This window comes from Nerophis ophidion, linkage group LG06, assembly GCF_033978795.1.
Source record: "Nerophis ophidion isolate RoL-2023_Sa linkage group LG06, RoL_Noph_v1.0, whole genome shotgun sequence".
Taxonomy (NCBI): Eukaryota; Metazoa; Chordata; class Actinopteri; order Syngnathiformes; family Syngnathidae; genus Nerophis; species Nerophis ophidion.
Window position 1 is genome coordinate 54224996 of NC_084616.1, and position 27340 is coordinate 54252335.

Sequence of the window (27340 nt, forward strand, 5' to 3'; positions counted from 1 at the left end):
TGTTGAAACAACGTGTGTTGAAATAACGTTGGAGTTGGGTTGAAAATGAAAGTTGGATCAGCGTCTAAATACCGACGTTGAATCAACGTCAATGTTTCAACGTGGATTCAACTTTCAGTTTCTACCTAACAGAGGCGTTTAATCAATGTTGAAACAACGTGTGTTGAAATAACGTTGGACTTGGGTTGAAAATGGAAGTTGGATCAACATTTAAATACCGACGTTGAATCAACGTCAATGTTTCAACGTTGATTCAACTTTCAGTTTCTACCTAACAGAGACGTTTAATCAATGTTGAAACAACGTGTGTTGAAATAACGTTGGACTTGGGTTGAAAATGGAAGTTGGATCAACATTTAAATACCGACGTTGAATCAACGTCAATGTTTCAACGTTGATTCAACTTTCAGTTTCTACCTAACAGAGACGTTTAATCAACGTTGAAACAACGTTACTTTCCCATGTTGAAATAACGTTGGAGTTGGGTTGAAAATGAAAGTTGGATCAGCGTCTAAATACCGACGTTGAATCAACGTCAATGTTTCAACGTTGATTCAACTTTCAGTTTCTACCTAACAGAGACGTTTAATCAATGTTGAAACAACGTGTGTTGAAATAACGTTGGAGTTGGGTTGAAAATGAAAGTTGGATCAGCGTCTAAATACCGACGTTGAATCAACGTCAATGTTTCAACGTGGATTCAACTTTCAGTTTCTACCTAACAGAGGCGTTTAATCAATGTTGAAACAACGTGTGTTGAAATAACGTTGGACTTGGGTTGAAAATGGAAGTTGGATCAACATTTAAATACCGACGTTGAATCAACGTCAATGTTTCAACGTTGATTCAACTTTCAGTTTCTACCTAACAGAGACGTTTAATCAATGTTGAAACAACGTGTGTTGAAATAACGTTGGACTTGGGTTGAAAATGGAAGTTGGATCAACATTTAAATACCGACGTTGAATCAACGTAAATGTTTCAACGTTGATTCAACTTTCAGTTTCTACCTAACAGAGACGTTTAATCAACGTTGAAACAACGTTACTTTCCCATGTTGAAATAACGTTGGAGTTGGGTTGAAAATGGAAGTTGGATCAACATTTAAATACCGACGTTGAATCAACGTCAATGTTTCAACGTTGATTCAACTTTCAGTTTCTACCTAACAGAGACGTTTAATCAACGTTGAAACAACGTTACTTTCCCATGTTGAAATAACGTTGGAGTTGGGTTGAAAATGAAAGTTGGATCAGCGTCTAAATACCGACGTTGAATCAACGTCAATGTTTCAACATTGATTCAACTTTCAGTTTCTACCTAACAGAGATGTTTAATCAACGTTGAAACAAAGTTACTTTCGCTTGTTGAAATAAAATTGGATTTGGGTTGAAAATGAAAGTTGGATCAACGTTTAAATACCGACGTTGAATCAACGTCAATGTTTCAACGTTGATTCAACTTTCAGTTTCTACCTAACAGAAGCGTTTAATCAATGTTGAAATAATGGCACTTTCACGTGTTGAAATAAGGTTGGATTTGGGTTGAAAATGAAAGTTGGATCAACGTTTAAATACCGACGTTGAATCAACGTCAATGTTTCAACGTTGATTCAACTTTCAGTTTCTACCTAACAGAGACGTTTAATCAACGTTGAAACAACGTGTGTTGAAATAACGTTGGACTTGGGTTGAAAATGAAAGTTGGATCAACGTTTAAATACCGACGTTGAATCAACATCAATGTTTCAACGTTGATTCAACTTTCAGTTTCTACCTAACAGAGACCTTGAAACAACGTTACTTTCCCGTGTTGAAATAACGTTGGATTTGGGTTGAAAATGAAAGTTGGATCAAGGTTTAAATACCGACGTTGAATCAACGTCAATGTTTCAACGATGATTCAAGTTTCAGTTTCACCCTAAGATCAACCCAATATCAACCAACCAATTATCAACGTAATATCAACCAATATATAAATATAATTAAAGACAACAAAATAGAGTGCATATATAGCTCCAGGCTGAATCCTGTTAATGTAAAATTAAAATTAAGTACAAAGAAAATCGAGAATGTTAATCAATATTATTATTTATTTAGCTTGCGATGCCCATCCTATTCCTCCCTTCCGTCCAGGGGCATATTTCAGTTTATTTTTTATGGCATCATGGACCATCGTTTCGGTCCACTTCTGAGTTTCCAAGACACTATTGATGAAGTCAGAATAAGTTGCGTGTGCATGTTTAGAAAGTTGTGTGCAGAGAGGGAGTGAGCAGAAAGAGTGAGCACTAAGAGTGAGCAGAAAGAGGCACAGCCTGCAAAAAAAAAAAAAAAAAAAAAAGGAAGCACGACTCGCCTTATCGCGTCACTCGCTTTTAGGCGTGAGGCAGGAAGCAGCCTTTCCTCCCAGATTGTCGCTCTTGGAACAAACTCGCAATTTTGTCTTTACTCAATGCAACCCTCGGCCCAGAAGACGCGGAAGCCGAGCAGAAGGAAATATGCCTCCTCCGATGGAGATCGCTCTCCTGCTCCTCGGCGTCATGCTCGCCCCGGAGGCGCGCAGGAGCGCCAGTGCGCTGCGCATCCAGCAAGCCTTCTCGTCTCCCAACCGCACCAATAATTTCGTGCTGGACCAGGCGTCCGGCAAGATTTACCTGGCCGCCGTCAACAGCGTCTACCAGCTGAACGGGACGCTGGGCGTGGAGGCGGAGACGCGCACCGGGCCGGTGGAGGACAACCTGTTGTGTCATGCGCCGCAGCTCCCGCAGGCTCCGTGCGAGCATCCCAAGTCCCGCACCGACAACCACAACAAGCTCCTGCAACTGGACCACCAGCAGAAGGTGGTGGTGGTGTGCGGCTCTGTCTACCAGGGCTTCTGCGAGCTCAGGAGGATGGGGAACATCTCCCAGATAGCCGTGGAGTTCCCACCCCAGGGGGAGAAGACTGTCTTCCCAAGTATGCTCAACATCGCCGCCAATCACCCCAACGCCTCCACCGTGGGCCTCATCTTGAAAGGTCAGGGGGGCAACACCCGGCTGCTCGTGGGGGCCACCTACACCGGGGCCGGGACTCAGTTTTTCCCCAGAAACCACAGCAAGGAAGACCTGCGCTTTGAGAACACGCCAGAAATCGCCATCCGTTCCTTAAACATCCAGGATTTATCCAGACTTTTCACTTATGACATCAACCCCTCTGAGGATAATGTCTTTAAAATCAAACAGGAGGCGAAGACCAAAAACAAGCTCAACTTTGTGCACGCTTTCATCCACCAGACCTACTCCTACATCGCCTTTAACAACGATGCCAAAATGGGCCACAAAGAGAGCCAGCCCAACAGCCTTCTGGCCCGGATCTGTCTGGACACCAGCAGCAGAAAGCCTTCAGGACCGGAGAGCAGAAAGCTGACAGAGTCCTACATCCAGATGCCCCTCCAGTGTGGACACAACGGGGACATTTATAACCGCATTCTGTCCGTCTACCCAGCTGACATCCACACAGAGGAGGCTCAGGGCACAGAGCCGTATCTATTTGGGGTCTTCTCCAAGGGGGACAGGAAGTCTGCACTGTGTGCCTTCAAGTTCGGGGACATCGAAGAGGAGATCCGTCAAGGTCGCAGGAGCTGCTCCAACTACCCCAGCAGAGACGTCCAGGTGCTGGACAGTGTCATCCAGGGCTCTGGAGCAGCCTGCATCCAGAAATGGAACTTAGTGGTAGGAATCACGCACGTTCAATTATTCTCTGTGGGCTACTGTGGATAAGGACTGCATCTACGGATTATTTCTGTCCTTTCGTTTGTTCGATTAATTGAGTAATGCATCCATTAGTTTGTTCGGTTAATTAAGTAATCTATTAATGTGTCCGATTAATCGAGCAAACCATTGGTTTGTTCAATTAATTGAGTAGTCGATCCATTAATTTGTTTGATTAATCAGGTGATACATCCATTAGTTTGCTCGGTTAATTAAGTAATCTATTCATTTGTTAGATTAATCCAGCAATCCTTTTTTTTTTGTTCAATTAATTGAGTAATCTATCCATGAATTTGTTTGATTTATCGAGTAATACATCCATTAGTTTGTTCGATTAATCGAGTAATTAGATAAACCACTTTGTAGGCTCAATGCTCATTTTAGGGAAAATAGTAGGAAAAAACAAACACATTTTCTGCTTGCCATAACCTTCATTACTTTCTTTTGAAAGTAATGAAGATCACAGCACCCATACACCACTGCGTCACCACATCCACACACGGCACAGTATAATCTATTCATTTGTTGGATTAATCGAGCAATCCATTGGTTTGTTGAATTAATTGTGTAATCTACTCATTAATTTGTTTGATTAATCAAGTAATGTATCCATTAGTTTGTTTGGTTCAATAGGTAATCTATTCATTTGTTTGATTAATCGATTAATCTATTGGTTTGTTCAATTAATTGAGTAATCTATCCATTTATTTGTTTGATTAATCGAATAATACATCCATTAGTTTGTTTCGTTAATTAAAAATATTCCATTCATTTGTTCGGTTAATCAAGTAATCCATCGGTTTGTTCAATTAATCGAGTAATCTGTCCATGAATTTGTTTGATTAATCGAGTAATATATCTATTAGTTTGTTTCGTTAAGTAAGTAATCTATTCATTTGTTTGATTAATCGAGCATTCCATAGTTTTTTTTTATTAATTGAGTAATCTCCTTATTAATTTGTTTGATTAATCGAGTAATGTGTCCATTACTTTGTTCGGTCAATTAAGTAGTCTATTCATTTGTTCGATTAATCTATTGCTTTGTTCAATTAATTGAGTAATCTATCCATTAATTTGTTCGCTTAATCGAGTAATTAAAAAAAAATACTTTGTAGGCTCAATGCTCATTTTAGGGAAAATAGTAGGAAAAAGCAAACACATTTTCTGCTTCTTCATTACTTTCTTCTGAAAGTAATGAAGAGCACAGCACCCATACACCACTGCGTCTTTTTGCATTCTATTTCAGCAGCCGTGCGGAAACTACATTCACGTATTTTAAGTTCCGGGCACTACATGTGGTCTGGATTTATGAATTTGTTTTAGTTACACACATTAATCAAATAATTTTTCCCTCATCAAATTAGTCAATTTATTCGATTGTTCGTCGTGGCCCTGCAGTAGATCATTTGTCATTACATATTGATTATTTTAGTAATTGAGTAATCTATTGATTAGTTTGTTCGATCAATCGAGTAATTAGATAAAACGCACTATAGCCTTAATATGCCTATCATCAACATTGAAGTTGCACTAACATGTGCACATCAATGAAAATATGAATAAAATAAACTATTCGCTGTTTGCTACCAGACAGATCATGACACCTCATGCCATTGAAGAGGTCATCCGAAAACTATATCTGTGGAGCTAAAGTTCCAAGCACTACAAGCATTTCATATTTTATTCATTTTCATTACTTGGGCTCATTATTCAATTTTTTTAATCAAAATAATTGATATATACTGTAATCCCTCACCATATTGTGATTCAGATATTGCAACTTGACCACATTGCAGGTTTATGGGGATATTTTGTTGTGTCTAAATTGAGCATTTTCATAAAAATGTCTAAATAGACTTCAAATATCAATACTACAAGTAGTACTGGCCTCCAGAGGAGACCACACCAATCAGAGCACTCAATTCAGTATTGTGACTACTGATTGGCTCAGCCTCAGCCAGCATTACCATATTGGATTAGAAGAGTGTAAAGGTGACTAAAGTGTGTTATTTTGTGTCGGGAGGGCTCTCATAATTTTGAAAAATGTATTTAGATCAGGGGTGTCAAACTCAAATACAGAGTGGGCCAAAATTAAAAACGGAACAAAGCCAAGGTTGAAGAAATTAACCTTTTAATAGTGACATGCAAAGTCGAGTTTCAAATTATCCATCCATCCATCCATTTTCTACTGCTTGTCCCTTCTGGGGTCGCTGGAGCCTATCTCAGCTGCATTCAGGCGGAAGGCAGGGTACACCATGGACAAGTCACGACCTCATCACAGGGCCAACAAAGATAGACAGACAACATGCACACTCATATTCACACACTAGGGCCAATTTAGTGTTGCCAATCAACCTATCAATAATAATTCAAAAATATCAATGGCATATCAAATAAAATGTAAATGAAAATTGGGGGAGGGGGGGGGCGGGTTTGGTGGTAGCAGGGGTGTATATTGTAGCGTCTGGAAGAGTTAGTACTGCAAGGGACTCTGGGTATTACGTGTGTTACGGTGCAGATGTTCTCCCGAAACGTGTTTGTCATTCTTGTTTGGTGTGGCTTCACAGTGTGGCGCATATTTGTAACAGTGTTAAAGTCGTTTATACAGCCACCCTCAGTGTGACCTGTAGGACTGTTGACCAAGTATGCCTCGCATTCAATCATGTGTGTTAAAGCCACAGATATTATGTGACTGGGCCGGCACGTTGTTTGTATGGCGGAAAAGTGGACGTGACAACAGGTTGTAGAGAACGCTAAAGGCAGTGCCTTCGAGGCACGCCCCCAATATTGTTGTCCGGGTGGATATCGGGAGAAATTCGGAAGAATTGTTGCCCCGGCCCGGGAGATTTACGGGAGGGGGAGTGAAATTCGGGAGGGTTAGCAAATGCGTTGTTACAGCGGCCCCGCCCCTGTATGATACCGGCGGGCCAGCTCTAATCTTAATTTGATATTACCTCAAGGGCCAAATGAAATTACACGGCGAGCCACATTTGGCCCATGGGCCAGAGTTTGACACCCATGATTTAGATGGTCGTCAACAGGATACTTAATCTCTAGCTTTGAAAACATTTTATTTATAATAAATATTCATACTTTGCGGAAATTCGTATATCGCGGTCAGGTCCAGAACCAATTAACAGCGATTGACGATGGACTATTGTACACTGTGGTATTTGGCTTGACAACTTCATCAAGACAAAATGTGCATAAAAGCTTCAAAAAGTACCAAGTGTAAGACGACAAAATGTAGGACTTATCATTCCTTTGACTCCATTCCAGCGTGGACAAAGAAGTTACTTGTGATGTATGAAACTTTCTGGCCGGAGGTTATTGTGCCTTAAAATGGTCAAATGCACTCGTGACGGCTGTCTTCTCCTGCCAGCACAAATTCATAATCATGTGTTAGAAGTGAAGGAGGAATCCCCTTTGTCACTAAAAGAAGATACCCCATAGCCAGGCTCAAATGTTATGGGAAGCGAGACTCTCCTCACATCCAGCAGCTCACCCAGCAGAAAAGGGTCATTAGTTAGTTTTTTTCCATTGTCTTGTATTTTCCTGCATCCGCGGTTAGAGTGTTACCGAACCACAAATATGGCGGAGAAGAAAGAGTTGCCTTGTCGCACTCACAAAGTCAGAGCATTTCTCATATTTCCAAATAAGCAGCATTCAATTCATTCATTTGTGTGACTTGAAAGCCTGGTCACATGCTTCACAAGACAAATACATCTTACAAAATGAGCTCTGTTGCTGCGTACTCAAGGGCAAAACTAAAAGAAAGACCCAAACACTTAGATTTAATTTTATTGCATAAAAGCTTATAAAAATGCCAGGTGTAAGACAACATAATGTAGGATTTATCATTCCTTTGACTCACAGCAAAAACATTTCATCCACTTGTGTTGTTGTGAACGACATCATTGATGTAAGATCAATGCACAAACAGTGGTCGCAACTTGAGAGGCTCTTGTTTTTTTTAACAGCCTCTAGCTCAAAACAGCAGCACACTTTCCCTCCCTTCACAATAAAAGCACTGTGTGCAACATGCGGTCTGTCTACGATAACAAAATGAAGTATCTTACATAAACATAATGTACTTGAAGCACTTAATATGGCGTGGCAAAGTTGGGAGAGTGGCCGTGCCAGCAACCTGAGGGTTCTTAGTTCAATCCCCACCTTCTACCAACCTCGTCATGTTGAAGTTAAAAAGTTAAAGTACCCATGATTGTCAAACACACACTAGGTGTGGCGAAATTATTCTCTGCATTTGACCCATCACCCTAGATCACCCCTTGGGAGGTGAGGGGAGCAGTGAGCAGCAGTGGTGGCCACGCCTGGAAATCCTTTTTGGTGATTTAACACCCAATTCCAACCCTTGATGCTGAGTGCCAAGCAGGGAGGAAATGGGTCCCATTTTTATAGTCTTTGGTATGACTCGGCCGGGGTTTGAACTTACGACCTACCAATCTCAGCGTATAACCGCTTTTCCCATTTTTAGCATAACAAATATTTTTTAAAAAGGTCAAATGGGGTGATTTGTTTTGGACGTTGTCTTTACAGTTTTTTTTCTAAAGGTGAAAACATATGTTAAATAAAATATCTAATTATTGCATTTGTGCTCAATCTGGACAGTAATTATATATAGATCTGTTCTTTCTCTAGACAATGTAGTATTAAAGGCTAAATCTATTTTAGTGTTCTGTGAGATACAGTCTGGTGTGCCGTGGGAGATTATTTAATTTCACCTATTTGAGTTAAAATAATTTTTTGCAAACCAGTAATTATAGTCTGCAAATTATGTATTGTCTAGAGCTCGGCAGAGTAACCCTGTAATACTCTTCCATATCAGTAGGTGGCAGCCAGTAGCTAATTGCTTTGTAGATGTGGGAAACAGCGGGAGGCAGTGTGTAGGTAAAAAGGTATCTAATGCTTAAACCAAAAATAAACAAAAGGTGAGTGCCCCTAAGAAAAGGCATTGAAGCTTAGGGATGGCGATGCAAGACGAAACTAAAACTGAACTGCCGACAAAGTTAAAAAAGACAGAATGCTGGACGACAGCAAAGACTTACTGTGGGGCAAAGACAGCGTCCACAATGTACATCCGAACATGACATGACAAACAACAATGTCCAAGCAAAGAAGAATTAAAAACAATAGCAATATTCTTGATTGCTAAAACAAAGTAGATGCGGGAAATATCACTCAAAGGAAGATATGAAACTGCTACAGGAAAATTCCCCAAAAAAGACACCAAAATAGGAGCGCATGACAAGAAGTAAAACATTACACACCGGAAAAACAAAACAAAACTAAAAATAAGTCACAGTGTGATGTGACAGCTCATGACAGTAGACATACTTTGAGACAAGAGCTATATTGATGGATGGTTGGTTATGGTTTAAAGTCATATCTGACAATTGTGACAACAATTTTTTACTGTCAACGGAGTTTTTTTTGGTAATGATTTCTGCTGGTGCTGTGCCTCTGCATTTTTTCAACGCAAAAAAATGTGCCTTGGGTCAATGAAGGTTGAAAAAAACTGTTCTATTCAACCATTTTCAGGTGATGTGTAAAGAGGAGGGGTGTGGCTTATATGCTGTATATCAACATTTACATGGAGTTGTGACTGCCAGATAATTAATCATGTTTGCTGTAAATATTCAACAGAATAGCCTCATAAAAACAGACTTTGAGGAGAATTAGAGTTGAAAATAGCAGCAACCCATTTTCGTCAAGTACCTCAGTTTATGTTAAGAACTAAGGTGTCTGTTGAAGGGCAGCACGGTAGGCCAGAGGTTGGTGGATCTGCCTCACAATACGAAGGTCCTGAGTAGTCCTGGGTTCAATCCCGAGCTCGGGATCTTTCTGTGTGGAGTTTGCATGTTTTCCCCGTGACTGCGTGGGTTCCCTCTGCGTTCTCCGGCTTCCTCCCACTTCCAAAGACATGCACCTGGGGTAGGTTGATTGGCAACACTAAATTGTCTCTAGTGTGTGAATGTGAGTGTGAATGTTGTCTGTCTATGTGTGTTGGCCCTGTTATGAAGTGGCGACTTGTCCAGGGTGTACCCTGCCTTCCGCCCGAATGCAGCTGAGATAGGCTCCAGCGAACCTCCCTGCGACAAAGAGATAAGCGGTTAAAAATGGATGGATGGATGGATGGATGGATGGATGGGTCTGTTGAAAACCCAAACAATTTTACCCATCAGAAACAACATAAATACTTTTGCAAACAATAATAACACTTCTTTTTTGAGAATAATTATAGTTTTATACACAGAAAACAATGCAGGATGCAAAATGCATTCCCATGTAAGCACATATCATCACATAACATCATCCTGATATCATTCACTCTATTTCTTCATAACTTTACTAATAGTGAGGTAACATTTAGAAAATTTTAACGTTCAAGACTTTCCTACTAAGACCCACAAACCTGAACCTTCCCACGTGTCATTACTGCTGGTGTTGCTGTCAATCTACTCAGTGGCCTAGTGCAGTGGTTCTCAACCTTTTTTCAGTGATGTACCCCCCAGTGAACATTTTTTTAATTCAAGTACCCCCTAATCAGAGCAAAGCATTTTTGGTTGAAAAAAAGAGGTCAAGAAGTAAAATATTGCACTATGTCATCAGTTTCTGATTTATTAAATTGTATAACAGTGCAAAATATTGCTCATTTGAAGTGGTCTTTCTTGAACTATTTGGAAAAAAGATATGAAAATAACTAAAAACTTGTTGAAAAATAAACAAGTGATTCAATAAAGATTTCTACACATAGAAGTAATCATCAACTTAAAGTGCCCTCTTTGGGGATTGTAATAGAGATCCATCTGGATTCATCAACTTAATTCTAAACATTTCTTCACAAAAAAATAAATCTTTAACAGCAATATTTATTTGTCCACAAAAATCTTGCTGTCAACACTGAATATTGCATTGTTGCATTTCTTTTCACAGTTTATGAACTTATATTCATATTTTGTTGAATTATTATTCAATAAATATATTTATAAAGGATTTTTGAATTGTTGCTATTTTTAGAATATTTAAAAAAAAATCTCACGTACCCCTTGGCATACCTTCAAGTACCCCCAGGGGTACGCGTATCCTCATTTGAGAACCACTGGCCTAGTGGTTAGAGTGTCCGCCCTGAAACCGGTAGGTTGTGAGTTCAAACCCCGGCCGAGTCATACCAAAGACTATAAAAATGGGACCCATTACATCCCTGCTTGGCACTCAGCATCAAGCGTTGGAATTGGGGGTTAAATCACCATAAATGATTCCCGGGCGCAGCACCGCTGCTGCCCACTGCTCCCCTCACTTCCCAGGGGGTCATCAAGGGGATGGGTCAAATGCAGAGGACAAAGTTCACCACCTAGTGTGTTTGTGACAATCACTGGTACTTTAACTTTAACTTAATCTGTCGCTGTACTTCTTGTTAGAAAAACGTTGTGATATTTATGCTTATCGTCTTCTCATGCGTGAGGCTAGAGCGGCCGTGCCAGCAACTTGAGGGCTCCTGGGTTAAATCCAGCGTTCGCCATCTTAGTCACGGACATTGTGTCCTGGGCAGGAAACGTCACCGACCTTGCTCCTGATTCGTCGTGGTTAGCGCCTTGCATGGCATCTCCCACCATCAGTGTATAAATGTGTGTGTGAATGTGACGTATAATGTAAAGTACTTTGAGTATCGTGCAGGTATAGTAAAAGAGCTGTATGAGTACAGACTATTTATCATTTATGCAGGTGTCTTGAGCCTAACTCGGGGGTCGTCAACGCGCGGCTCTCGAGCCACAAGCGGCTCTTTAGCGCCGCCCTAGTGGCTCCCTGGAGTATTTTCAAAATTGTTTGAAAATGGAAAAAGAAGGAGGAAAAATATATTTTTTGTTTTAATATCGTTTCTGTAGGAGGACAAACATGACAAAAAACTTCCTAATTGTTAGAAACCCCACCGTAGACATTAATTATGCTTCACTGATGAGTTTTTGGCGGACACCATTTTGTCCTACTAATTTCGGAAGTCCTTGAACGCATCGTAGTTTTTTTTCCTTGTTGCTGCCACTGTGAGACGAGTTTTTTACCACTCTTTCTTTGTCTGTATTTGTCCACCAAATTTTTTATATGCTGTGCGTGAATGCAGAAAGATGAGCCTTTTTGATGTTATTGACTTGTGTGGAGTGCTAATCAGGCATATTTGGTCACTGCATGACTGCAAGCTAATCGATGCTAACATGCTATTTATGCTAGTTGTGTGTACATATTGCATCATTATGCCCCGTATTTTAGGTATATTTGAGCTAATTTTATTTGTAGTTGTCCGGATCATGTTTTGGTTAGTTTTGTTAGGTTTAGTTTTGGACTCCCTTAGTTGCTGTTTTGTGCACTCCTGGGTTTATTTTGGTCACAATGGGGATTAATTGGGTTCACCTACCTCTGGTTAGTGGTCCCACGCTCAGCTGCTGTCAACCACTAATCAGAGAGCTATTTATTCACCTTGCTCGCCACGCTAAGGCTGGCGTCATTGTTTGCGTCATGCCTTGTCTACTAAGATTTGTTTGATTGATTGATTGATACTTTTATTAGTAGATTGCACAGTACAGTACATATTCCGTACAATTGACCACTAAATGGTAACACCCGAATAAGTTTTTCAACTTGTTTAAGTCGGGGTCTACGTTAATCAATTCATGGTAAGATTTGTTTGCTCCACGCGACAAATTACGTTGGTTATTCCTGTGATTCTTGATTCTTGTTCCTAGGCTAAGCTTCGCCATAGCTTGCCATGCTATCGGCCCGCTTTTCTGTTTATTTTTGTTTTTGTCTGCTTGTATCTACGGTGTATGATTCATGAGAAATAAATCATCTCTTACCTTCACGCTTTCGTGCGGAGTTGTGCGTTCTGCATCTGAGAGGAACGACCCCGCATGAAGATGCGACCCCAACGTGACAATGTAAACAAGTTGAAAATTTTATTTCGGTGTTACCATTTAGTGGTCAATTGTCAAGAATGTGTACTGTATTGTGCAATCGACTAATAAAAGTTTCAATCAATCAATCAATCAATCAATCAATCAATCATTTTTACCCTTGGCCATTTTAAGCCAGTAATTTCCAGGAGTTATCACACCCTCTGAAAATATTCTGTTTTAGTAATGTTTTCCAATGTTGTAAAAATGTGTTGAATAAATATTACATTTCAACATGTTTGTCAACAAAGATTTGTGTCTGCCTGCGACACATAGTAATTTTGATAGCTAATATGGACACTAGCATCATGTGTTTCCTTCATTATAACAGTATGTAGCTTTATATTTTTTCAGGCTTCAGACAGATTTTTTTTTTTTTTTTTTTGGTCCGCTATGGCTTTTTCAACATTTTGGGTTGCCGACCCCTGCCCTAACTCCTCCCCTGTTCCAGATGACACTTGATGTCTAGGCTGACCCGTGACTAACCGCCAAATTTAGACTCAGAAGTTAAAATGTCAAGACCTTGCCAAGAAACATCAACTGCTTTCAATGTTTTTATGGGCCGATGACACGTGAGTGACTGGTGATGGATGTGATGCTCTGGATGTGGATATTTGTAATGGATTTACCACCTGGAAGCAGGTGCCAGCAAGGTGGAGGAGGTTCCTCAAACAAGTTGGTGTCATTTAGGACATGCTAGTTAGACCTTCTCAGCTACCACATCTGTAGCTGAGTCGAAATACATCAATGCTTTATTTCGAGATGCCTACCAAAACCTGACATTGTTTTTTACAAAGCTGTCCTCAATATAGGAGTGGTTTTACATCCACAATTTGTCCATTCAAAAGCGTTTTTTCATTCATGACATCATTAAACATTAAAAAGTGTCTTTTCACCATTAGAGCAAATAAGCGAGAGAAGTTGTGGATTTATTTTCATGTTTGGTGATCATATACAGGCTCTAAGGACACATATTACTGTTTGAACATCTTTACAAAGTCCGTTTTGCATAGAATACAACCTTTAAATGAAATTTCGGATTGACCTCGAGCACCATATTTGGTCAACAGTAAATTAAAGTATGTGATTTTCCAAATAATCATAAGCATATTGTAAAAATGCTGGATCTTGTGTCTGCTTAGGCCACAAAAATGATAGAGTTGTACATTGAACATTATCCAACTAAGTCAGCCACTTTATTGCAGAACAGTCGTCTTCACAGCTCCCCATAGAGAATGTCATTGCAAGTTGTGTCTGCAACTTGCAACAGATGCTGTATTTTGGCCAGATGCGCTGATATTGGAGAGTAAAAACTGCTTGTGAACGTGGATAAGCACCATTATTTGTTGGTCATTCTGTTATGTATAAAGAAGTTTTCAAGTCAACAACACTGATCCAGTAAAGCAGGGGTATTCAACTAAATTGTTTTCGGGGCCGCATTTCCAGAAAGCTAAGGATCAGGGGGCCGGACTTCTCTTTTCGTTATTATTGTTTTGTATATTCCGGAGAACCATCGTCCTCTATGGTAGATTTGTTTTTGGTATTTATTTTGCCAGAGTTACAGGAGCTACCATGTTGCCATGAATTGATTAACGTGGACCCTGACTTAAACAAGTTGAAAAACTTATTCGGGTGTTACCATTTAGTGGTCAATTGTACGGAATATGTACTGAACTGTGCAATCTACTAATACAAGTATCAATCAATCAAAGCTCTCTGCTGTTTTAAGGACCTTCTGCAAAAAGCTTGTCAAAAGTCATCTCTGTGACAGGACTCTTGTGTTTTTAGAATCTGCTGCAGAAATGTGAGTCACACACAAGTTTTTTTGAACTGAACTCACAGGCCACCAGTTGAATAGCCCAAATGATAAAAAAGAGAGGACCTAAAATGGTCTGAAGTAAACAACACATTAGTTACAATAAATCACATTACAAAAAAAATTTATAACTTCCAAATAGGAGATGACTTAAAGGGGTCCTTTGAGGAACCCCTCACTTATGTAAACTGCAAGTTTGGACCATGAGGTGCTATGTTTGCTAGCAAGGTTAAAATGTCAATGCAAGGATCTGTCAATGTGTTTACAGTGATCCAAGTTATTCTATTCAACAGGAGCACTCTGCAGTTTTTAGGAATTTGTTCCAAAAATGTTGGTCCCCCAAGTTTTGAAAATAACTTGCGCCAGATGTAGTCTTTGGACCACCATTTTAATAGCCCAAGTATGACATGCATGAAGTCAAATGGTTTACATTGATATGGCTCCAACATCTATGCCTAATGCATAACAAATGTATAAATATTTCCCATCAAGGACATTCATTGTGCGTTATGTTTGCTACCCTTGTTTGTCTTTGTATGGATGTCACTTGGCTGCAAGCACAGAGACAAAAGTGTGCACAGTCTCATAGGAATTCCAGTGTTTTATTGTAGATTTGACTGACAGAAGAGAGGTGAGGATAGGTCATTCTTCCACCATTGTGCTGTCAGAGCACAAAGTCAGTTGTCCTTCTCGCTGGCACCATTTGTATGCACACTCCCCCTGTGACCATTCTTCTCAATTGCTCACTCAAACGCCTTATTTGTCTTTCTGTTAAAAAATCTCATTTTCCATGGCAAAAAAATAAAGTTAATCCAAACTTGTGATTATCATTTAAAATTCGGCTGCTACAGACATGTGATCTTTTTTGGTGTCTGCAGTATGAAGCCCAGCATCGAGGGAGCACCACACACAATTTATGATAGGAGAAATAAGGCTGCCAGCCGAAAGACCTGTGGGAAACAACTTTGCAAATATCTCCCCTGCTTAATTCCCTTTTTTTGCTTCAACATGTTTTAAAATATTCAGAAAACTCCCCAAAGATCCTTGTGATCAGTCTCGCGTGACACTGATGGTTTATCACTGCCTGCTTAGCATTTGACAAAAGCCCAGTCTGATGAGTGTTGAAGACCCTTTTAAGGCCCTTTCAACTCTTCAGTGCTTCTGAAGCAAGACTAGTAACATTGTGATCATTCTTGTTTTACTCCGGACTTTCATCACTCGTCCTTGTTCTGGTTTTCTCGTAGGACCGCCGATGCTGACTGATATTGTTCATTGTGTCTGTGTCTGTGTGTTGTAGCTGCAGCCAGAGCAGCTGGACTGTGGTGCGGCCCACCTGCAGCATCCTCTGGCCCTACGAAAGCCCCTGAGGGCCCTTCCTTTGTTCGAATACAACAGCCTCACCTCAGTGTCTGTGGACAACGTGCTCAACCACACTGTGGTTTTTCTGGGGACTAGTAATGGACGACTCCGGAAGGTAAGATACAGACCACACACTCACTCTTAGGTATGAGTCTGCTTTAGGGCCTGCAGATCCAACAGATGGCGCTGATTTGACTTAGATCAGTAATGTGTGTATTCCACAATCCTTCTTATGCACATACCATTTGTCATTTCTTTTTGGAGCAGTTAAGTGGTCTGTTTGCAACCTTTACATGGAGACCGAGAGGGCGCTAACATTCCAAAGTGTGTTAAAGGGGTCATATTGTGATTTTGTTTGACATTTAAAACACTTCCTTGTGGTCTACAGAACTTGTGATGGAAGTTGTTTGGTCAAAATGATGCATAGATTATGTTTTACAGACCATATTCAAGCCTGGCCGTCCCTTTAGGATGCGCCGTTTTGTGGGCGGTCTAGTTTACGTGGCTTTACTTTTCTCCCCGTCAGCCATGTTGTAGTTTTTTAGCCGACCCATATGGAGTTTACTTACAAATATAAATCCGAAATACGCGTTACTTTGTAATAGAAATGGCAACAGCTGGGGATGCATGTGCATGTACGAGCCAGTCTGCTCCACTACAAGAGGATAGAGAAAAAAATTAACTCATTGACAATAACATCAGGTTATAATGGCGTACTCGCGAAAAGCTCTTCTGGTAAAACTTTACCATGAATGGAGCTATCCGCTAACGTCACCAAATTGGGCACATTCCAGATGGCTCGTTTAGAGGAAGTATAAAGGACAGCAAGATTGTTTTGTATTTTTCTCTGCAATGCCTCCATGGTTTGATTTCAAATTTCCGGGAATTATGCAGATTCCATAGACACAAAAATAAAAAAAGAAAAGAAACGGAAGATCAACTGTTCTAAAAAGGGGGTCTATTTAAAAGCTAGAGTATACAAATGACTTTTAAGATGAGACTTAAATGTTTCTACTGAAGTGGCATCTCAAACTGTTACCGGGAGGGCATTCCAGAGTACTGGAGCCCGAATGGAAAATGCTCTATAGCTCGCAGACTTTTTTTGGGCTCTTGGAATCACTAATAAGCCGGAGTCTTTTGAACGCAGATTTTCGAAATAAAGGGAAGGTGTGTTTACCCTGAGGTCAGGATCGAGGTTAGGTCTTTTAAGGAGAGGATGAATATTAGCATCTTAAGCTTGCTACGATGCCAGAAAAGTAGTTTCTCAGTGTAGGCGCTTACAATAACAATGTAATAACAATAGCTAGGTTGATATGCAGGCCCTGCCATGAGGTGGCGACTTGTCCAGGGTGTACCCCGCCTTTCGCCCGATTGTAGCTGAGATAGGCGCCAGCGCCCCCCGCAACCCCAAAAGGGAATAAGCGGTAGAAAATGGATGGATGGATATGCAGGGCACGGCATGTAAACAGTACGTTGCTGGAAGTTTTTTTAAGAATGCTTAATAGTTGGAAAAAAATGAATTACAATTACCTGTTTTGTTAGCCACCTTATACTAGCGATTTTTAACAGTTTAGAATGTACAGAAAAAGGAATTAAATGTGTCCTTATTTTATGTTGTGATTGTGAATGATGGGCAAAATTCCTTTGTAATTCCAAGTGTAATTGGTACAACCCAACACTGTATAGTCGAAAAGTTCAGTTCATTCCTTGCACTTTTTTCAGGAGCGTGTGTAGTTCTGTTCACCTCCGTTAGAGTCTATCTTAATATTATGATTGAAAAGCTCAAACAGCGGTAGATTTAGAGCAGTGGTTCTTAACCTGGGTTCGATCGAACCCTAGGGGTTCGGTGAGTCGGCCTCAGGGGTTCGACGGAGGTCAAAACACACCCGATTCATCGTGTCAATAAAAACTTCCACCTATCGGTGTACTACGGACATGGCAACAGCAGAAGTCACACTGATTTGCAGGTGTGTAATTTGTTGTGAGTTTATGCACTGTGTCGGTTTTGTTCTTTGAACAAGGTGATGTTCCCATGCACGGTTCATTTTGTGCACCAGTAAAAAAAACATGGTAACACTTTAGTATGGAAACATATTCACCATTAATTAGTGGATTATTTACATGCAAATTAGTATTAGGGTCATCATTAAGTACTTATTAATGCCTTATTCGGCATAGCCTCATTATAACCCTAACCCTCTAACCCTAACCAAATAACTCCAAACTAAGTCTTTGTTACTTAAAATATGTTCCCCTAGTGTCAAAAAACCTTTAAATTAAGTCTCTGTTACTGAGAATATGTTCTCCATACTAAAGTGTTACCAGAAACACATAACTTTGTCTTGAATTAAAAAGAAAAAACATTTTATTTTTCAATAAGAAGGGTTCGGTGAATGCCCATATGAAACTAATGGGGTTCGGTACCTCCAACAAGGTTAAGAACCATTGAGTGGCCCAATTAACCAAAGTTAACTCTGATCCATGCAGCAACAAGCTACTCGGTGCCACCACCAGCACCAGCCGACCCCCCTGGCCTATGATGTGGTCATAATAACGGGCTAGTTGGTGGCTGACACCCCAGCTGAAACGCTGTTAACATGACATCTTGACCACGTATGAGTCACTCCCTGCTTTGTTGTGGCGATGCCTACCCTCCACCTCAGACATCAGCAGTGGGTCTAACTTGTGGGAAAAAAAGACAAATGTTCCCGTCCAATTAACAACATTCCTAAAATCTGTCTCAACCACATTCCTAGTCACCCCTCACTGGGCTGCTCTGCGGCAGCCTGCCTGCGAGCGTCACAAGCTGCTCCTCAGCCGCCTAAGAAGGGAAAAACAAAGCAGGAGTGCACTCTAAATGCTTCCTGACCTTTTGCATTAAAAAAACACAACTTTTGCAACATTGAAAACAATCCAGCTGCAGTGTGTTTTTCTCCAATTCTTTTAAGAGTACCTTGTTTCTCTGCTGGAAGGAGAGCGCTGCTTTAGCCATGGTTGAGTATACAGTAATTACTTTTTTTATGCACAGGGCAGGCTTCAAAAGGTGTGCGCCACTGGGCCCATGTGTTTGTGTGTTTGCTTGATTGCAGGTTTGACTGTCTTTTGGTGTTTGACTTTGTCTCTGGAACAATGTAAGCGGTTTGGTAATTTCACATGTTTACCCCGCTGACTTTCTACCCTGTGATCATTGTGCAAGTGTGTGTTTTCTCTCTGTGTGGGCCTTATCCTGGTCCTTATGTGTGTCACCTTGAGCAACGAGCTCAACGCTTTATGGCCTACTAAGATCCTAAATAATAAGTTCTACAAAGAGTGTGCACATGTGTTGCGAGTGAGCTCCTGTACTAAGACTGCTTGCACAACCTATATAAAGTGAAAAAAGAGGTGCAGACCGCCTCAATTATATTAGGCTTATGCGTGTACTACCGGCGGTCACCATGGATTCAGTAATTTTCCTTCACATCTATGGCATCAAGCTCCATCCCTTGGTGGTTTGCCATGTTGAAGAACATGCAGCACACAAACGTTAGTCTGTGACACCTTTTCTGGGGTTATAAAGCACTCCTCCATTGCAATCTACAACAAAATCCACTTTTTAGGACGCCGGAAGGTGCGCTCTCGAGACACCGGTGTTCTGGCGAGAGATGCTCACCATTAGAAATAATTGCACCCTCTCCCTCCCCCCACATGTGCACATTCATGACTATATGAACATGTCACCCATTTCAATCATTACACTAAATAATGTTATAATTTGTTAATTTAGCATAGGTGTTTCAGAACTACAAAAAACTACACTAAGGTTCGATTTATTAGGTTTTGGTTCTATGTGACGTTGTTGAACATGCACTGCTTCAAGGGATGATTGGGAGCACATTCGGTTTATCGGCAGAAAAAAACAATACAACCTTAAAAATCATACATTTGATCGTTTGTGGTAATATTAACAATAATGATAATGGATTAGATTTATATAGTGCTTTTCTATCAACTAGATCAGGGGTCCCCAGACTACGGCCCGCGGGCCGGATACGGCCTGCGGGCCGGATACGGCCTGCCAGGGTCTAAAATCCGGCCCGCGGGAAATCCATCCATCCATTTGCTACCGCTTGTCCCTTATGGGGATGCGGGGGGTCGCTGGAGCCTATCTCAGCTGTTTTCGAGCGGTAGGCGGGGTACACCCTGGGCAACTCGCCACCTCATCGCAGCCCCCAGGAAATCCTAAGTTAAAAAAAAATATATATATATATTTTAAAATTATTGTCGAATTCTGTTTTTTTTTTTTTGTTCTCCCCTAACTCTAAAAGGGTTTTAATATTTTGACCAGGGGTTTCACTGGGACTTCACTCCTTGTTTCAATCCAATGATTAGACAAATCTTTGTTTCTCCTTTCATTTTGGACTTGATTGTCTCTTTTTTTTTTCATTGAATAACTGTAAGGTGAAAAACCTTTGGAAAAGGTTGACAAATACAAAAGCAATTAGAGACCAATATAAACAAATTACAATAAACCATTTTTAAAGCAAAAGTGTTACCAAAAGTACATATAGTGACCCTTAACAGCTTGGATTTGACATTTAAACATTTAACAACCAACCACTTGGCAATTAAAATAAATTCAACATATCAAATCCAAACATCAAAATAATATAAAGTTATCTCACCGTTAGCCACCCTGGTCTCTGTAAACAGTTGTCACTTCTGTATTTGGTAAATTCTCCTGGAGCAGTGTTTGTTGGCCTCTTCTGTATTTGGTAATTTGTCCTCGAGCAGTGTTTGTTGGCCTGAAGTTTGAGCTGGAGCTGCAGACTTAAAAGGAGTGGATTTGATTGCTTCAGGTGAGAGCCTTCCTGATTAGTGATGGTCTTCAGCTGTTGGGATTTTGTGTCTGTAATTCCATGTGTGTCCCCTGGAGGAAATGGGAGCCAAACTCATATTTGAACATGAGGTGTGGGTGAAGGCTTTGGCCTTTTGTACAGTTTGCCAAAACAATTATTATTTTTTAAAAATCTGTCCTTTCTATTTCAATATTCTACCGCTTGTTACTATCAGTGTCTCTTAGCCACTCAGAGTCTCTTAGCCACTCGATCAGTCAATTAGTGTCGTAGGAATATATATATATATATATATATATATATATATATATAGACACCCCAATGCGGCCCCCGAGTCAAAAACTTTGGGGACCCCTGAACTAGATACTCAAAGTGTGAAACATCCATCCATCCATTTTCTACCGCTTATTCCCTTTGGGGGTCACGGGGGGCACTGGTGGCTATCTCAGCTACAATTGGGCGAGAGGCGGTGTACACCCTGGACAAGTCGCCACCTCATTACAGGGCCAACACAGATAGACAGACAACATTCACACTCACATTCACACACTAGGGACCATTTAGTGTTGCCAATCAACCTATCCCCAGGTGCATGTCTTTGGAAGTGGGAGGAAACCGGATTACCCGCAGGGAACCCACGCATTCACAGGGAGAACATGCAAACTCCACACAGAAAGATCCCGAGGCCGGGATTGAACCCTGACTACTCATATTGTGAGGCAAACGCACTAACCCCTCTTCCACCGTGAAGCCCAGTGTGAAACAAAATTACAAATACATACCTTCTATCCATCCATCCCTCCATTTTCTACTGCTTGTCCCTTCCGGGGTCGCGGGGGGTCGCTGTAGCCTATCTCAGCTGCATTCGGGCAGAAGGCGGGGTACGCCCTGGACAAGTCGCCACCTCATCGTAGGGCCAACACAGATAGACAGACAACATTCACACTCACATTCACACACTCGGGACCATTTAGTGTTGCCAATCAACCTTAAATTTCCAACTCCTTGGATTCATACGCAGCGCAGATGCGGAGTAGGCATGAATTCCAATGGAGTGCAGAACAGTGGCACTCACCGTGATGGTGCAATGGAATAATCCCGATACAAGAAGATGCATGTTGCAAAATGTTTTTTCATATAGAAGATATATTAACTAATTTTTGGGGTCTGCTGGCTTCAAATCAACCCGTAAGTCAGTTCATAAGGATGATAGATGACATGTTTACTATATTTATTTCTGACAGTCCAAATATGTTGACACATGCATGGAAGACAGTATTTTAGGCGTTTAAATAATCAGTACATATTCTGCATATACATGAAGACAGGTACTCTGAATGGATTGCGCTCTCTGGTTTGTTCGTGTAAGAGAGGCAATCCTCTGCTCACGAGCTTAGTTGATCAGCTGTGCGTGCATGAATAAGTTTGCACATGTTTTAAAACACGCAAACCTTCACTTCTTCAGGACCTATATCAGAGGTGTCAAACTTGTTTTCATGGAGGGCCACATGGCAGTTAGGGCTGCCCTCAGACGGCCGTTTGTAAGAGTGAATAAAATATGAATGTAAATGTATAAGGACTTGCCTCATGATATTATTACACAAGTGCCATGGCATGTATTTTTTAATGTACTGTGTACACTGTAAAGAAAAAATGTTTGCAGTAGAAAACTTTCAGTACAGTACTAAATGTTACTATAAATTAAAAAAAAAGGTACGGCTTTTTTTACAGTAAAATTCTGGTGACCGTGCTGCCAGGGTTTTTTTTTTTTTCGCTGTAAAGTCTACTTTTTTTTTTTACAGCTTATTATTGTTACTGGAAATTCTGTACCACTGTTTTTTTATGCTAAAATAACTTGTAGCTCAGGAGCTAGGATTATACCGTACAATCTACTATCATTTTTACAGTGTACAATTTGATGGATAACTTGCTTTGAAATCATAAAGCAGATATTGAAGTACTTATTTTCATTTTCATTTAAAAAAGAGGGATTGTATGATGATATAATATTTGTTGCATTATTAGTTAATATTAAAGTTTAAAAGATATACAACTGCATGCAATAAAATTATAATGTTTTTTGTCAAAATGGAAAGAGCGAATACATTTAATAAGGAAAGATTAAGTACTTATTATATAAAAGTATGCATATTATACTCATGTAAAATATTGTCGTGAGCCAAATCTTTGACACCTGTGACCTATATGGACAAAAGTAGTGGGACACGAGACAACAACCCTTTGCAAATTCTACTGTGGAAAAATGATGTCCATTCATCAAGAAGATCATTTGTGAGGTCATAGGTCGCTGGTTTTGGATCGTCTCTGTCAACCCAAAAGGTTTAATGGGGTTGAAGGCCCCCAGGTTCTGCCATACTAAACTAATCAATGTATGCCTTTATGGACCTTGTTTGTGCACCAGTAAACAGTCATGATAGAACCGAAACTCCCTGAGGTTGCAAGCATTAAATTGTTCTCAATATTTTGGCAAAATTTAGTAACCTTAGAATGTAATGAAAATTAAGAGAGAACTACAAAGCTCCTTCCCCCGAGTGACTAAATAGTCAATTAAGAGATGTGTCTCACTACTTTTGTCCATGTAGTGTTTGTCTGGTTTGTTTGGAAGTGAACATATGTTGCCCGGAGGACAGGGCTTCTTGTAGAGGTTAATGGTGCTGTTAGCGTGTGTAATGTGATTCTGACTGTAAGTTTGGCTCAGACTAAACACAAGGGAACAGTGGCTGAGATTAAGTTATGGCTCTTTGACTGTGTTTGAGAGAGCCCTCGCTGAAATCATTTGTAATTACATGCATATTTTTTTAAATGAATGAAGTCCCCCCCTCTCATCATCAGGGCTGACGTCCATTTATGTCTGCTTTTATCTCACTCCAACCTCCTACACACACACACACAAACACACACTTCATCGCTTCATCATGCCCACCCTCTGATGCATTTTGCAAACAAGCAGACTTTATCTTGCTGATGCCCCACCTCCACCTGCCTTTATTCCATCTCCTCGACACGGAGAGAGCAGCTGAGGACTCCCTGAGTTGAATGGGCTCTTTCATGCGTGGGGTAGATAGACCGAGAATAGAGTGGGAGTGACCTTCCAGAGCAGCAGGTGTTTTGTTCTGTGACCTGGTGCCACATCTCTGCTCATCACTGCTTATTTTTCTCTTCTTTGTCGGGGTGTGTGGCCTGCTGTTTACCCACAGTGTCACCCTAGTTACTTCCTGGGATGTTTGTTGAGGACGTTAAGGAACTACGAGTCGTGTGTATGTGTAAACGGGTCAGCGGTGCTAGAAAAACAGTATTATTTGGAAGATGAGATAAAGCCTTTCATCCCAGGTTAGGCTTCTATCTGCTCAGGTTTAACATTAACCAGCAAGTCTCTGTGGGTGGTAATGTTTGAGCCTTTTCCGCGTGCTCGTGGATGAGGAAGCGACATGGCGTGATTGTCACCGAGTTTGTCGGTCCATCAGGACGTCTCCGGTGTGAAGGAAGACCCTATAAATTGCAGACATAAGAGCTTTCACTGTCTGCGTGACAGGAAGTCTCACTCAGCAGGGTTTGTTTTCCTCTGCGGCTGTGTGTGTGTGTGTGTGTGTGTGTGTGTGTGTGTGTGTGTGTGTGTGCGTGCGTGCGTGCGTGCGTGTGCGTGTGTGTGTGTGCGCGCGTGCGTGCGTGCGTGTGTGTGTGCGCAGGACTACATGATCATGTCACCCATTTCATTTTCCTGAGCTGCAGGGAGGTCTGCATGCAGATAAATCACTGTTCTGGAACCAGATTATGCACATCGTAATCATTGTGTATAAATACCGCGTGCAGACACTGAAAAATTCCCAAGTCAATTATAGGAATATTAATAGCAAAACAGATCCGTGTTCTTTTGTTCTCATATTCATACATATCAGTGTTTTTTTATTTTAAAGAAGAACAGAGAGGAGAGGGGTGTATCGTGTATTTGAACAATGCTCAAAGGGTCTTTGTGGTAAAATATTTACTTTCCTAAATGTGAGTGTAGGATTTGAATTGAATCCTTTGACAAGCAGCCTGGTAGACTTCAATTTATATGCAGCTGGTGAGGTGGTGCTAATTTATCAGGATATCTGCCCTACGAGGGAGGACTGAAAACTGAAAACATTTGAAATATTGGTTGCTCTCAAATAAGGAGGGACGACATAACCTAAAATCTATTTTGTGGTATATATTTCAGCCTCCTGCAATAACAATATATACTATGACATGTCATTTTGCATATAAATGATAATACGACCAACCCAGAACAGGTTACAAAAGGCTCCCTAATTTAGCTACTGACATATTGGGTAACACATTGTTGTATTATGTAAAAACTATTATGTATCTACTTGACAATTTGTCGTTGTGGTTTGTGCAGCCCTTTGAGACACTAATGATTTAGAGCTATATAAATAAACATTGATTGATTGATAATATCTGGTTACTTTCTGTTGTAACACAGTTCTACCTACACTTCTGTTCAAATATAATAAGCAGCACTTATTCTTCTGTTGTTTGGCTACATTTTATTAGTTCAGGCGATACTACAAATTTTTTCTGGTCGTCACTGAGCAATATTGGTCATACCAATTTTCATACTCAAAATTTACAGGAAATGAATACAATTTTACTCACAACTGTAATCTGATAATATCAATGTATATTTAAACTATTCCCTCATGCCCTTTTATTACATACAGATTTTATAACAAAGTCAGTAGTGCAAAACCCCCCCAAAACAAAGCAAAAACATTTTTTTAAACAATTACAAAAACGACCAAAAACAATTTTGTGATAGTAAAATATGTTGATTTAATCACTGTATTATCAGCCATATACTGACACTATACTTGGTATCGTTACTGTCAATATTTGTATCGGTTCGCCCACCCCTGCTTACATTTAAGAGTTTTATCTTAGCAGTTAGCTATGCTTTGCTGTATCTTTTCTAGTGTAGTTTGGTTGTCCTCCAGTGATAATAACACTTGTTAGAAACAGAGTTTATTTTCCGCCACAGGGGCGAGGATTAGTGATGTGATTCAGAAACAGCACTGTGGAGGCACATTAGTTGCTAGCTCGCTAGCAAGGACGCCATTGCTTTAAGGATGCCTTTGTTCGCCTGTCACTGTCAAAATTGCGGTACACAACTAGATTGTGTCATCAACGTCGGCGACCACATTTATATAATTTTATTTTGTATATCATCTATATCCCGCAACCCTACTCTCAAACTGTCTTATACGAATGTTTAATTATACATTGTCCTGGTATCTTTTTCCAATACTTAAATCCAACATGTTCTCTTTTTCACAGTTGACCCTCACGCCAAACATGACCTTGGCTAATCAGTGGTCACTGAAGCTGCCAGCCAGTGAAGCAGTCCACCACATCATGACCTTTGACCCTAGCGACAGGACCTTCCTTTATCTCATGACCTCGCACCATGTAAGAAAGAAGCTGCAGTTTGTTTATTCTCTCCGCATATGTCAATGATTAATGACCAAAAACGGCATCACTGGTGAGCTCATGTGACCAGCAAGTCTCCAGCAATGCAGTGAAAAAGATACATCATGGCCCTTATTTGTCCCAATTTAAACATATAGATTCTCCCTGTCACATATTGCCTTAAAATCAACTAAAGAACACATTCAATTATAGTGCAAAAGGTGAATAAAAAAAGCCCTTTGTGAAGAAATGGATGGCTAGTGAATCAACACTAAATTGGCCCTAGTGTGTGAATGTGAGTGTGAATGTTGTCTGTCTATCTGTGTTGGCCCTGCGACGAGGTGGCGACTTGTCCAGGGTGTACCCTGCCTTCCGCCCGATTGTAGCTGAGATAGGCGCCAGCGCCCCCCGCCACCCCAAAAGGGAATACGCGGTAGAAAATGGATGGATGGATAGCAGGTCCATTCAATGTGTCATACTTGATCATTTCGCGATATTGCCATATTTTTGCTGAAAGGATTTAGTAGAGAACATCCACGATAAAGTTCGCAACTTTCGGTGCTAAGAGAAAAGCCCTGCCTCTACCGGAAGTCGCAGACGATGACGTCACATGTTTGACGGCTCCTCACATCTTCACATTGTTTTTAATGGGAGCCTCCAACAAAAAGTGTTATTCGGACCGAGAAAACGACAATTTCCCCATTGATTTGAGTGATGATGAAAGATTCATGTTTAAGGATATTGATAGCAACGGACTAGAGAAAAAAAGAAAAGGCGATTGCATTGGGACAGATTCCGATGTTTTTAGCCACATTTACTAGGTTAATTCTGGGAAATCCCTTATCTTTCTATTGTGTTGCTGGTGTTTTAGTGAGTTTAATATTACCTGATAGTCGGAAGGGTGTCTCCATGGGTGTCTTGACGCGCAGTGTCTCAGGGGAGTCGACGGCAGCTACCTATGGACGGCACAAGCTCAGCTTTTTTCCGGTAAAAACTGACTTTTTAACCACAATTTTCTCACCGAAACCTGCTGGTTGACATGTGGTCGGGATCCATGTTCTCTTGACCTCGCTCTGATCCATAGGAAAGTTTCACCTCCAGGAATTTTAAACAAGGAATCACCATGTGTTTGTGTGGCTAAAGGCTAAAGCTT

At 40.6% G+C, this 27340-nt stretch overlaps 1 protein-coding gene across 1 annotated transcript in view; it reads left to right on the forward strand.

Annotated features, from left to right (window-relative positions):
• The first annotated feature begins 2361 nt into the window (after nt 1–2361).
• The window catches only part of plxnd1 (plexin D1), a 146978-nt gene continuing 121999 nt past the window's right edge, over nt 2362–27340 (forward strand). The window contains exons 1-3 of the mRNA XM_061904274.1: nt 2362–3709; nt 15825–16001; nt 26056–26187. Coding sequence (XP_061760258.1) covers nt 2498–3709; nt 15825–16001; nt 26056–26187 — 1521 coding nt within the window. The 5' untranslated portion in view covers nt 2362–2497. The remainder of the gene's footprint in view (nt 3710–15824; nt 16002–26055; nt 26188–27340) is intronic.